The following is a 14,028-nucleotide window of genomic DNA, read 5'->3' as shown; positions in this document are numbered from 1 at the left end:
ACTCTTTGCCCCTGGTAACTACAGATCTGATCTCTTTCTCTATGAGTTTTGTTTATTTATTTATTTATTTATTTTTAGATTCTACGTTTAAGTGAGATCATACAGTATGTATCTTTCTCTTACTTAAGTTAGCATAATACCTTCAAAGTCCATCCAAATTGTCACCATTGGCAGGATTTCCTTTTTTTTTTTATGGCTGAATAATATTCCATTATGTACCATATCTTCTTCTTTTCTTTTAATGTTTATTTTTTATTTTTGAGAGAGTGGGAGAGGGGCAGAGAGAGAGGGAGACAGAGGATCTGGAGTGGGCCCTGTGCTGACTGCAGAGAGCCTGACGTGGGATTCGAACTCACAAACCATGAGATCATGACCTGAGCCAGAGTCACATGCTTAACCCACTGAGCCACCCAGGTACCCTGTACCATATCTTCTTAATGCATGGATGCAAACTTAGGTCCATCAGAGGACAATGTGATTATCCATTTACCTGTTGGTAGACAGTTGAACTGTTTCTAATTTTTGGCTCTTATGAATAAAGCTGCTTGAAACATTTGTGTGTAAGTCTTTGTGTGAACATATGTTTTTAATTCTCTTTGGTAAATACCTAGGATTGGAATGGTTGGATTGTGTGGTGTGTTCTTAACTTGATGAGAAACTGCCAAACTGTTTTTCCAAAATGGTTGTACTGTTTTATATTCCAAACATCAGTGTATGAGAGTGCCAGTTGCAAATGCTTGGTATTGTCAGTCTTCTGAATTTTGGTATTCTAGTGTATTGTGTGTGTGTGTATAGAGAGATCTCATTGTGGTTTTACTTTTTTTTGACAATTCATTTTTTAAATCAATTTTTTTGAAATAGAACTTCTATCCAAAAGTTGATCCATTTTAATTGATGAGATTAAACCCATTCAGTTTGATGGCATTTGACAAATACATATATCTAACCATTATAGTCAATGTATGTTTCATTACCCTAGAAAGTTCCATCATGCCCCTTTGCAGTTAATCCCCCACCTCAGTGGCCCTAAACAGTCATAGATCTGTTTACTGTGACTAGAGATAGGTTGCTTTTTCTTTTTTTTTTTTTAATAAAAAATTTTTAAATGTTTATTTTTGACACAGAGCATGAGCTGGGGAGGGACAGAAAGACAGGGAGACAGAATTTGAAGCAGGCTTCAGGCTCTGAGCTGTCAGCACAGAGCCTGATGCAGTGCTCGAATCCACAAACCATGAGATCATGACCTGAGCCAGAGTCGGACACTTAACCAGCTGAGCCACCCAGACACCCTGATAGTTTGGTTTTTCTAGAATTTTACATGAACTTTTTTGTATCTGGCCTCTTTTGTTGAGCATGTTTTTGAGATTTACCTATATGGCTACCTGTGGCAGTAGTTCCTTTTTATTGCTGACTAGAATTCCATTGGATGGATATAGTATAGTTTTTCTTTTATCTGTTTATTGACAGACATTTGAGTTGTTTCTGGTTTGGGCGATTACAGACCAAACCATTGGGCTTATGAACATTTATTTATATATGTCTTTGTGTGGACATGTTTTCATTTCTCATAGTAACCACTTAGAGTGGAATTGATAGCTCCTATAGTAAATATACATTTTTTTTTTATAAGAAGTTGGCAAAATATTTTCTTTGGTTGAACACCATTTTAAATTTCTACCAATAGTGTGTGAAAGTTCTCATTGCTCTAGATCCTTGTCAACATTTGTTATTGTCAGTGTTTTAAATTAGTATTTCCTCTTGACTACTGTTGTCAGGGATCTTTTTGTGTGCTTATTGGCCACCTTCATTTATGAAGTACCTGTAGAAATCTATTGTCTACTTTTATATTGGGTTGTTTATCTTCCTTTTGAGTTGTAAGAGTTCTCCATACTCTCTGCATGCAAGTCTCTTTTCAGATATTTGTTTTTTGAATATATTCTGAGTCTGTAGCTTGGCTTTTCATTTTCTTAACAATGTTTTCAAAAAAACAGAAGTTTTTAATTTGATGAAGTTCTATTTAGTAAGTTTTTTTTCTCTGATGGTTCAGGTTTTTTTTGTATGTTCTAATTAAGGACTACTTACCTAGCCCAGCACTGCAAAGCTTTTCTCCTCTGATTTCTTCTAGTTTTTTCAGTATTAGCTTCTGCATTAAGGTCTGTGATCAATTTGGGTTTAATTTTTGTGTTGGTATGGGATAAGAGTGAAGGGTCATTTCTTTCCAAATGGATATCCAGTTGCTCCGCCATGTTTTTTTGAAAAGACTTTTCCTGTGTTGAATCACCCTAGGCACCTTTGTTAAAACTCATTTGACCATATGTGGGTCTAAAATTCTGGACTCTATTTGATTCCTTTCATGTGTATGTCTATCTTCATGCCAGTACCACGCTGTCTTGGCTTTGTAGTAATTCTTGAAATCAGGTACTCTATCAAAGCCCCCTAAGTCCTCAGATTTTATTCTTTTTCAAATTGTTTTGGTTATTCTAGATCCTGTTGAGAAACAGAGTTGGGAGTGGATGTTTTAGATTAGAATTTAGAGCAGAGTATGGAAAGATCTGGTTTTAAATCCTGGTGGATCAGTAGAGGGGCTTTTGCCTACTGGACTCAATGAATGATAGCTGTTGTTTCCTATTACTGATATTGTCAGTGCATTCCTGAGGTTTAGATGGCATGTCCTCTGTTTCTACGTACTAAATTATCTCTAAATATGTGTTTCACAAGAAAAAGCCTATTGACCATATGTAGACATTGTATAATCTTTAAACAAAAAGGTAAGTTATCCCTCCTTAGTAATCAGTTGCATACAGTGTATTGAATGAATCAAATTTAATTTTTGGTCTAAATATTTTCTTTTGTATTGCACCAGAATCTTGAACTCAATGATGACACTGTTCTAAATGAGATTAAGTTAGCAGATTGTGAACAGTTTCAGATGCCTGACCTGTGTGCTGAAGAGCTTGCTGTTATCCTTGGAATCTGGTAAGTCAGTTACTTACTTGGGTACTTTGAACACTTCGCATATTGTTTCTCTTGTGTTGAGAAAGACTATTCCAGGACTCAGTTGTTCTGGATGAATAGGGAATCTTATAATGCTTATAAGGATTGAGAATAGTGGGGCAATCAGTTACCACTAAACCACCAGTGGTCTCCACTGGGCAACCAAGTAAAGGGTTAGAGATTAGGAATCTCAGGAATCTCCTTTGAATTAGTATACTTATCCTTCTCAAGTTAAATATCTTTGATTAGCTTTCGCTAGAAATAAACTTTTAATAAAGTATTTAGGAGAGTTGAGAATGACTAATTTGACCTTTGGGGATATTTACATTCTGAAGGATACAATTCTTTTTTTTTTTTTTTAATTTTTAAGTTTATTTATTTATTTTGAGGGAGAGAGTGCCCTCCATGGGAAGGGGCAGAGAGAGGGAGAGAGAGAGAATCCCAAGCAGGCTTGTAAAAAAAAAAAAAAAAAAAAAAAGTCTTTTCACTCCGTAGAACTTACCCTTTTGTGACCACCTCATAGCATTTTACTTCCTTTCCACTGACAGTAGGATTTCATTTACGCACAAGTTGAATGCCGCCCTCCATTCCTCTTGTTAGGGTGAAAGGGATCACACACACACACAGCTGTGCTTCTAAGCCCACAGCACTTGTCCTATCACATTATTTGATTCCACTGACAGAATTTATGCTTACTATGAAACATTGTCCAATTCATGATGATTCTTAGTATATAAATAATATAAATAGCAATATTTGTGAGCAGTTTCATGTGCTAGGAATTGCACCGTGTACTTCCCACATTACCCCCTCTTAATGTTCTAGTGACCCTAGAGTTTGTTACTCTTCTCCATTTTTCAGAGGGGAAAGTGGGTTTAAATGGCTGACTGACTTGCTCAGAATTACAAAGCAGCAGTGAAGGCTTGAATATCCAGGTTTTACTGACCCTAAGTTTTGAGTTCTCCTCTATGCAGTTTCTTAAAACATCATTTTGGCAAATTCATGATTGTCAACTTATCAGAAAATTAAATCAAGCAAAGTATACATATTCCCAGGCATTCTGTCAATTGAGCTTTAGGTACAATGAATTAAACTTCACAGTTGAGAGAGGACTAAAAGACAAAGAAAATGCTTGTTCTAAAATACTGTTTTTTCCCTCCAAATACAATATTGATGGAACAGCTAAAAGTGCTGAGTGGATTTCATAGGCAACTTGAATCTTCCCTGTTTGGTAGAAACTACTTGGTTATGTTTTGAATCTTGGAGCACCTGATGCGGTTTATAAATGAGTCAGGACATCTACATGAACTGAATTCCCTTGGGGGTTGTAAACAGCGATTTTGTTATACCGCCTGATCTCTATCTGATCCCCATGGTCATTACCTCTATGGAAAGGTGACTTGGACATTGCAGTGGGCTGGGTTGGTTTAGAAAGGAAACACAGAGAAGGTGAATTCTTATAGATGGTTGATTGGTGAAGCAGTGGGGCTAGGAAAAAAGAGACAAATGAAAAGCCAGACTCTTAAATACAGAGAACAAGCTGGTGCTTGCCACAGGGGAGGTGGGATGGGGAGATAGGTGAAATAGATAAAGGGGGTTAAGAGTAAACTAATCTTCTTTTAGAGGTTTTGTTTTTTTGAGAGAGAGTGCACGTGAACAGGGGAGGGGTGGAGAGGAATGGGGAGAATCCCAAGCGGGCTCCATGGCCAGCACGGAGCCCCAGTGTGGGGCTCGATCCCACAACTGTGAGATTATGACCTGAGCTGAAATCAAGAGTTGGGTGCTTACCCAGGCACCCTGAGAGTAGATTTATCTTTGTGGGCATTGAGAAATACGTAGAATTGTTGAATTGTTATATTGTATACCTGAAACTTCTATAACACTGTATATTAATTATACTTGAATTTTTAAAAAAGGTAACCACTGTCCTTAATTTTGCATTTGTCATTTTCTTAAAAAAATTTTTTTTTTTTTGGGGCGCCTGGGTGGCGCAGTCGGTTAAGCGTCCGACTTCAGCCAGGTCACGATCTCGCGGTCCGGGAGTTTGAGCCCCGCGTCGGGCTCTGGGCTGATGGCTCAGAGCCTGGAGCCTGTTTCCGATTCTGTGTCTCCCTCTCTCTCTGCCCCTCCCCTGTTCATGCTCTGTCTCTCTCTGTCCCCAAAATGAATAAACGTTGAAAAAAAAAATGTTTAAAAAAAAAATTTTTTTTTTGTAAATGTTTATGCATTTCTGACAGAGACAGAGCACGAGTGGGAGAGGGGCAGAGAGAGAGGGAGACATAGAATCTGAAGCAGGCTTTGGGTTCTGAGCTGTCAGCACAGAGCCTGATGTGGGCTCAAACTCACGAACTGTGAGATCATGACCTTAGCTGAAGTCAGACGCTTAACTGACTGAGCCACCCAGGCGCCCCTCTTGCCTTTTCAAAAAATATATTTATTCACATGTTTTTATACTTTTTTTTTAATTTTTTTAACGTTTATTTATTTTTGACAGAGAGAGACAGAGCATGAGTGGGGGAGGGGCAGAGAGCTAGAGGGAGACACAGAATCTGAAGCAGGCTCCAGGTTCTGAGCTGTCAGCACAGAGCCCGACGTGGGGCTTGAACTCACAGACCGCGAGATCATGACCTGAGCTGAAGTCAGATGCTCAACCGACTGAGCCACCCAGACGCCCCACCTGTTTTTATACTTCTAAGTCGATTGTTTCATGTTGTTGGTTTCTGAGCTTTATGAAAATGGTATCTTACTATATGTAGTCTTCTGTGATTGTTTTTTCTCTCAATATTCTGATTTTATGATTCATTCATGTTTTATATGTAACTACAATTTACTTCGCATTACAGCATCCCTTTGGGTGAATATTTCTCTGTTTATCAGTCTCCTTATGGACGTTTGGATTGTTTCAAGATTTTTTCCTATCATACACAATTTTACTACGGATATTTGTGTGTATGGTTCTGGTACACCTATTCAGAAATTTCTCTGGGCTCTATACCTAGGATGGAATTATTGAGTTAAGGATATATGAAAGTTTGCTTTACAAGATAGTGCTAAATTGTTTAACAAAATCATCCTGTCAGATTGTACTTGGATCAGCAGGATCTAAATATTCCCATTGTTCTGTCTCTTTGACAGCCTTTCTCTAATTTTTGCCTAATGGTTACAGTAATATTTTAATTTTTTTGGCCTGAGTTTGATAAATAGGAGCTGGTGCCACATTAATTCTTTTTATTTTCTTTGTGACCTGGCACAGATTAGATTGCTTTCCCCCAGTAAAATAAGTTATGTTGACATTTAGTACACCAGCCACATTTTATTTGTTAGCATTTTACTACATACTTGCTTATTACATTATTTACTGTCATACTTATCTTTGGCACACTCATATCTATATTTGTACATGACACAATATTACAATATGTGCTTTGAAATATATACACTTTACGTTGCCTTTTTAAACATTCGGTGTCATTAGTTACAACATGCATTTTAGAATTAATTTGCTTTTTTTTTTTTTTTTTTAATTTAAAGCACAAATTTCCAAAAGAATAACCCAGTGCATAAATTAACTGAAGAGGAGCTGCTGGCATTTACATCAGTGAGTAATGTCGTCCTTTCCGTTTAATTTTTTTCCTTGTATGTTTTAGGGCTTCTGATGTATTCTTGCCTCAGATTGCTCCTGTTGAAACACTGCCACTGAAGGAAGTTAAGGGGATAAAACCTCATCATTTTAGTTTCCAAACCACATCTATCTTGCTGTTGATTTAAACACAAGCATTTTCCTTTGTACTTGCTTGGATTTGAGGGCAGTGACCAAATATGTCTGGTTCATTGTTTGATCCCAGCGCCTAATAGGTGCTCAATAAATGTTAAATGAATAAATGCGGTGACAGAACAAGAGTTTGAATCCTCACCCCAAAGCTACTATAGTATGCAACTCTTTTGTCTAAAACTGAGGGTGACGCCTGCATGGATGGGATGAGCAAGAGGACATCAGACAGTGAGGAGCAGAGCCAGGAGGGTGTAGGTTATAGAGGACAAGGAGGGAGGCAGTGTCCAGGGCATGAGGTGCTGGTCAGGCTTCCACACCGTAGAGCAGTGAGAGGCCGTGGGCACTGAGAATTAGTGCATTGCTTATCTCCTGGATGGGTCCTGTGGAATATCATGTAGTCTCTCTCATTACGGGGAATTAAGGAGGGAATGGGGTATAAGAAAATAAAGCTGATAGATAAAGACCACAGTCAGAGAAGAATGTCAGTGAAAAGAAAAGATTCAGTAATAGAGATGTTTGAGGTTTTGAGATCAAAGAAGGATTTTCAAGAACAGAAAAGTCGCAGACCAAAGGGTCACTTGGTGTCTTCTTAGCTTTATGGATAAAAAGATAACGCATGTCTTTGATGAGCACAAATTACTTAAGATAATTTTTTCAAAGGCATTTTTATTATCCTAGTTAGAATCAAGTGAGAATTCTGATGTTTTTTTCTTTGTTATTTTTCAGATAAGGCAAAAATGAAGTACTTTTATCTGGTAGAAAGCTAGCTTACTTTGTATTGTCATGTACATTTTGCAAATTACTGTTTCCTGCATAAGGTCTTGGAACTGATGGGATGTACATCCTTTGAGGCCTCTGGGGGCCTGCTTTCTTTTCTCACTTAAGCATTCTGAGAAGTCTTTGGTGTTTATGATGATAGTGTATCTATGTGTAGGTAACTATGTGGAAATGTCCCTGTTTATTCACCACATATGCTATAAGGAATTTGACAAGTAAAGTGTTAAACACTTTTTTAAAAGATTTATTTAAAAATGATTCTGTGTTTCCTATTTATTTAGCTAATCTCTGTTGAATACTGAATCTATGTCAGGCATTGTGCTGGTCACTGGGGATACAGTGTCAACAAAGTCTTTCCCTCTTGGAGTTTACATCTATTTACATTCTTGTGGGGGAAATATATAATATACAAAGAGAAATGATATATTTAACAGATGTGCTCTGGAGACCTATAGAGCAGGGTAAGGGAACATGAATGGCATGGGGATGGCTGTTTCAGAAAAGGTGGTGGGGAGGATCTCAGTGGGAAGGTGATGCTGAACACAGGTCCACGTGCAGTGAGGCCCAGGGAAAGGTGTGGAGGGTCTGGAATGGTGGTCAGTTTGCATTACTGTAGGGAAGTACAGAGCTGGTGGTGACAAGTGTCTAGATGATACATGATGACTGGGACGCTTGGGTTTCTTCTGATGACTGGGGTAAACAGGATGTAACATGTGCTAGGACGTGTTCCTGCTGGCCTTTTATGGGGAGGGGATCAGTAATAATATCTTTTGGGGGACTGGTCTTAGCAGATTAAGGTATATGTGTCACCCATAGTTATCCTAAAAACCCACTAAAATACTCTATTTATATTCAAGCAGTTAATTTTTTTTTTTTCTTTCAGCGTTTCCCTTTGGTGCAGATAAATTTCTTCCTTTTTAAAAAACTTTCCCTTTTTTTTTTTTTCCTGTTTCTTTTCTGATTCTTCCCGCCCTCCTCCCCCACCCATTCTTGTTCCTCTCTACTGTGAAGTACTTCTGACATAATTAACTCTGGTAACCTCTGGGGTAGGTAACGCATCTCTCCTAACTTGCAACGAGGTCATAAATTCGAATTTTATACTTTTCCCCCAGGGGCTTCACAATACATAATGTTTTTGCTCTCTTTCCTCCTCTAACTCTTCCAAGTCAGAGCTGACCTGAGGACTGATCTCTTTGGAGGAAAGCTGTTTGATTACAGTGATGCAAAGTGCCAGGCCTGACTCTTCTAAGGAGATGAGTTTTTAAATTCCAAGTGAATCTTTATTTCTTAAGAAGTAGGGTGAGGAACTTACCTGTAAGGAGGGCTTTTAGGAGCCCCAAGGATGCTTTGTGATCTGCACCACCCCCTTCTTTTGTTTATCCCAAAGGAAGGATACAGAATATACTGGAAAAATCCAGATGAGCCCTCGTCAACTCATCCTTGTATTTATCAGTACTTCCTGACATCCCTTCCTTGTGCAAGATACTGAGGCAGATAATAGGATGAGTTGGAAGTGGCCCCTGGTTTCAATGAAGAATTTCATTGAAATTTATATCTTGTATAATGATATATCCTATATATAAACATCCTTTATCTGTATTATTCTATATTACTCCAAAAGAATATTGGAGGAAAAGGGAACACTTTGAGGTGCTACCTCACTTCTGAACTCTTGAACTTCTGTCTGTGCTTTTTTCTTTCTTTTCTTTTCTTTTTTTTTTTTTAAGTTTAATTATTTTGAGAAAGAGAGAACGGGAGAGGGACAGAGAGAGAAGGAGAGAGAGAGAATCCCAAGCAGGCTGTGCACTGTCAGCACAGAGCCCGATGTGGGGTTTGAACCCATGAACTGTGAGATCATGATGTGAACCGAAACCAGGAGTCAGGTACTTAACTGACTGAGCCACCCAGGTGCCCTTTCTTTCTCTTCTTTCCCTTCCTTCCTTCCTTCCTTCCTTCCTTCCTTCCTTCCTTCCTTCCTTCCTTCCTTCCTTCATTTCTTTTGAGAGAGAGAATGAGAGCAGGGGAAGGGCAGAGAGAGAGAGGGAGAAAGAGAATCCCAAGCAGGCTCCTCACTGTCAGGGCAGAGCCCAACTCAGGGCTCAAACCCACAAACCATGGCATCATGATCTGAGCCAAAATCACAAGTCAGATACTTAACTGACCCAGTCACCCAGGCACCCCTCTGTGCCTTTATTTAACACAGATCATATTTGGGCTTATAATTCTTCATGTATTCATGTATATTCATGTATATTTTCCCTCCCACAGGAGTATAAACTCTCCATTTCAGGGACTGGGCTTTGTTCTTCTCTGGGTCTTCTACAAGGTCCAGTGCAGTGCTTCCAAGCTTCACTTGTAATTGTTGCTCAGTAAATGGATGCAGAAGAAGAGAATGAATGAAATAGACTCGAACCCTGGACAGGATTTATTTGTGTCCATTACCTTGATGATTTTAGGTAGTGCTGCATGATGGTACTTGATGGGAAGGATAACCACTTGTTTCATCTTCTTCTGTGTGATGAGGGAAGTAGGGGATGTGCCTCGTCCTCAGCACTGAAAACTTGTTTTGAGGATCAAATTGGAGAATGTCCTGACAGTACCTTTGAGTAGGTAGAGCTGGTGCACCCACAGCTTTCGGGGATGAGCTGGATCATCTGATCACTGGTTTTAGGAGAGCATTTGTTTTCCAGGAATAAGAATTCCTAAGTGGATAAGACCTGCTTGAAATTGGCTATAGATGTGGGAGAGGAGGAGGAGGGAGGAAACAGCATACTCTTTCTTGCTGGGCATCCATTTCCCTTCTCTGGCAGCAGCGTGGTGGCCGGGAACTAGGGGTGTAAGCTATTGAGACTAAGAAGTGTCTTTTTGTTAACAGAAGGTCAAGAGTAGTTTAAGTCTTAATATTCCTACCAGTGGATTGTAAGCACTTGAAGGGATGGGGACCATAGTTACTGGAGATTTGTTAAATATTTATTGAATAGGGGCACCTGGGTGGCTCAGTAGGTTAAGCGTCCCACTTCGGCTCAGGTCATGATCTCGCAGTGTGTGAGTTCGAGCCCTGTGTTGGGTTCTGTGCTGACAGCTCAGAGCCTGGAGCCTGCTTTGGATTCTGTGTCTCCCTCTCTCTCTGACCCTCCCTCACTCACGTTCTCTCTCTCTCTCTCTCTCTCTCTCTCTCAAAAATAAACAGTAAAAAAAAAATTAAAACAACAAAAAAAGTACCTTCCCACAAGATGTAATTACAAGGGTAAAAGGGTAAAAGAGAAATCTCTTTTTTGGAGACATTTTTATTAGTGATTTCCTGTTGGTGCAGCATGTAGAAATACACGTGAGATAATGTTAGGAGAATGTTTTAATTCAGCAATGTCAGAAGCTTATCCTGAAAGAAATATTTTATTTTTTTAAGGTTGTCATAATGTGGTGCTGTTCCTGAGATATTCGATCCACACATTTCAGGAAAACTGAATGACTCATAGTGAAAATAACCCATATTGTTTTAGAGAGCCATTTATGTTGTATCGGCTTGATAATTTAAAATTAGCTGTTATCTACGTTATTTCCTTTCAGATGGGCCAAGTCAGTGACATTCAGTAATGCTTTTAATTTCCTTTCATTGTTGAAAATGGGAACAATTTAGTTAATTCATACAGGTGTTTCAGTTTTCATTGGCAAAAGTTTTGCTTAAGTGTGAATTGATACTGGCAGCCTGCCTTCTGACTGTCTGCCGAAGCCCCAAGGTCTCCGTAAATGAAAAAAAGAAAAGACTTTGGGAACTTACACATTATATTGTATATACTTTCTCTTTCTGCTATAAATTTTAAAGCTATTTAATAAATACTTATCTGTGAACATAGAACGGTTTGCAAACACTTTTACGTGATTGCCTGTTTTTCTTTTAGGGCATGTGCATTTCTCAATTTTTTAAGATAGGCAACACAACTTTCCGAGATAGCCGTGACACCCCTGACAGTTTGTGTTAGCATTACAAGATTGCACATTCTGTATTAAGCAGTTATAGCTCAGGATTTTTTTTTTTTCTGGTTTGAATACTTGTCTCTCAAAATGTTACTTGTACATTTTAATAGGCATTTATTGATAATGAATATTGTGGTGCTCTCTGGGTTATAAATGCTGTTAAAGAAGTAAGAGATAGGCCTGCTTTATTTTTTTGTATCAGTTTGTAGGTTAACTGTTATTAAACAGAGGATTCATAAATGTTTTTTGACTGGAGTTGAACTGAGTTACTTGTATATGTCCTATTTCAGGAATAGACAGAAGGACTGCTAGGATTTCAATAGGAGATTAAGGCACTTTTCCAACCACCATCTATCTACTCTGGTAACTGCTAGACTTCTTTCATCACCGTTAGCCATGGCTTAAGGTTAATACTTATTTGTGGGTTTACTTCTAGCCACATTGGAATAACTGGTACTGACCTTGAACTTTTACTGTAAGCAGCTACAAAACTGGACAAAATATATGAAGCAGCAGTGCAAAAAAGGATAAGTCATGACCAAATTGTGTTTATATCAAGAGTGCAAAATTGGTTTAATATGAAGAAATCAATGCAAGTCATCTTACTAGTAGAGTAAAAGAGAGAAGCCAAATGATTATCTTGATAGCAGAAAAGCATTTGAAAAAAATTCAACACACTTTATTTTATATTACACAATACATACTTTATATTATAAAGTGTATGTGTATATATTATATTATATTATATTATATTATATTATATTATATTATATTATAAAAGCTTTTAGTAAACTAGAAATTGAAGGGAATTTCAACCTGGTAAAGGGCATCAATGAAGAATCTCATTATTAATATTATTATTTTCTATTTTAGAGAGAGAGCATGTGAGTGGAAGAGAGGGGTGGGGGGGGGAGAGAGAGAGAGAGAGAGAGAGAGAGAGGAGAGAGAATCTCAAGGAGGCTCCATGCTCAGTGTAGAGCTTGATGCAGGGATTGATCCCACAACCCTGGGATCATGACCTGAGCCAAAATCAAGAGATGGACGCTCAATTGACTGAGCCACCCAGGTTCTGCTCTAATTAAAATCATTATTGACAAAAAACAAACTTTCCTCCTTAAGATCTCCATTGAACTGGAAATCCCAACTAGTGCAGTAAGACCTGAAGAAGATACAAAAGGTGTATGAATTGGAAAGGAAGATATAAAACTATCATTATGCATAGATGACACAATTATATTCATAGGAAACCCTAAAGAATTGACATGAAAGCTACTGGAAGTAATAGGCAAGGTCTCAGAATACAAGGTCAATAAAAAGAAAAAATCAGTGAATAAATTCTAGCAGTGAATAATTGGGAAAGACATTTTAAAACTACTTATGATAGCATAAAATATCAAAAATAAAGTGTTTTGTGATAAATTTAACTGAAATATGACTTGTATGCTAAAAATGACATAATGCTGAGAAAAAGAAGATCTAAATAAATGGAAAGATTACAATATTCATGGATTGGAAGACTCAATATGTTTGCATTGACAGGTTTCTCAAAATTGAGTTATAAATTAATAGAAATAAATTCCTAGTAGGGTTTTTCTCTTTCCAGAAATCAGCAAGTTGATTCTAAAATTTATTAGGAGGACTTCTGCTTCTGTGATGGGCAAGTAAGCTGTTTGGAACCATCCTTCAGATAAAAAAGACAAACTGGAAAAAATGCAAGAAATAAAAAAAACAGCTATCTGATGAACTTGGGAATGACTGAAGGCAGGAAGATTCTGGAGATGACTGTTTTGCTTGGAAGAAGGGAATGACATTGTGTGTTTTTCTTGTTTCTATCTTATGGCTAAATCTCAGTGTCCTAAGTGCAAGGCAGCTAAAACTCTGATAGCAATCCAGCAGTCTTTCTAAGGACAGAGATTGGGGCTACCATGGCTGCTGGACTGTGAGGGGGAACATTTCATAAAGGAGAGAGTCACGATGAAGATTCTTACATTCTTGATATAAATGTTGTCTAAGTCTGGCTTTTTGAGCTACACATGTGTAGGGAATACTCTAAGCAGCTTAGCTAAGGACAGAGGAACTCAGAGGAGATTCTGAGCAGCCACACAAGAGACTATGTCTATAGGCTTAGTCAAAAGTTATGTGCTAAACACAATACTTTTATGTGTTAAAAAAAATTTTTTTTTAACGTTTATTATTGAGAGACAGAGGGAGACAGAGCATGAGCAGGGGAGGGGCTGAGAGACAGGGAGACACAGAATCTGAAGCAGGCTCCAGGCTCTGAGCTGTCAGCACAGAGCCCGATGCGGGGCTCGAACTCACAAACCGAGAGATCATGACCTGAGCCGAAGCCGGATGCTTAACTGACTGAGCCACCTAGCCACCCCAAAAAGTTTTATGTGTTATGTGTGAAAATATAAAAAGCCAACACTTTGGAACAACACAAGAAAAATCACTCTCAACAGTGTAACATTCACAATATTTAGGATATCATCCAAAATTGTTCAGCAAAT

The 14,028-nt window shown here is 38.2% G+C and overlaps 1 protein-coding gene across 1 annotated transcript in view; it reads left to right on the top strand.

Annotated features, from left to right (window-relative positions):
- Positions 1-14,028, top strand: part of TTC27 (tetratricopeptide repeat domain 27) — a 188,164-nt gene that overhangs the window by 34,641 nt on the left and 139,495 nt on the right. Inside the window, exons 8-9 of the mRNA XM_045054699.1 lie at positions 2,864-2,976; positions 6,526-6,592. Of these exons, the coding sequence (XP_044910634.1) occupies positions 2,864-2,976; positions 6,526-6,592 (180 nt within the window). The remainder of the gene's footprint in view (positions 1-2,863; positions 2,977-6,525; positions 6,593-14,028) is intronic.

The sequence above is a fragment of the Felis catus genome, chromosome A3 (genome assembly GCF_018350175.1).
Source record: "Felis catus isolate Fca126 chromosome A3, F.catus_Fca126_mat1.0, whole genome shotgun sequence".
Lineage (NCBI taxonomy): Eukaryota > Metazoa > Chordata > Mammalia > Carnivora > Felidae > Felis > Felis catus.
This window is presented reverse-complemented; position numbering and strand designations above follow the sequence as displayed.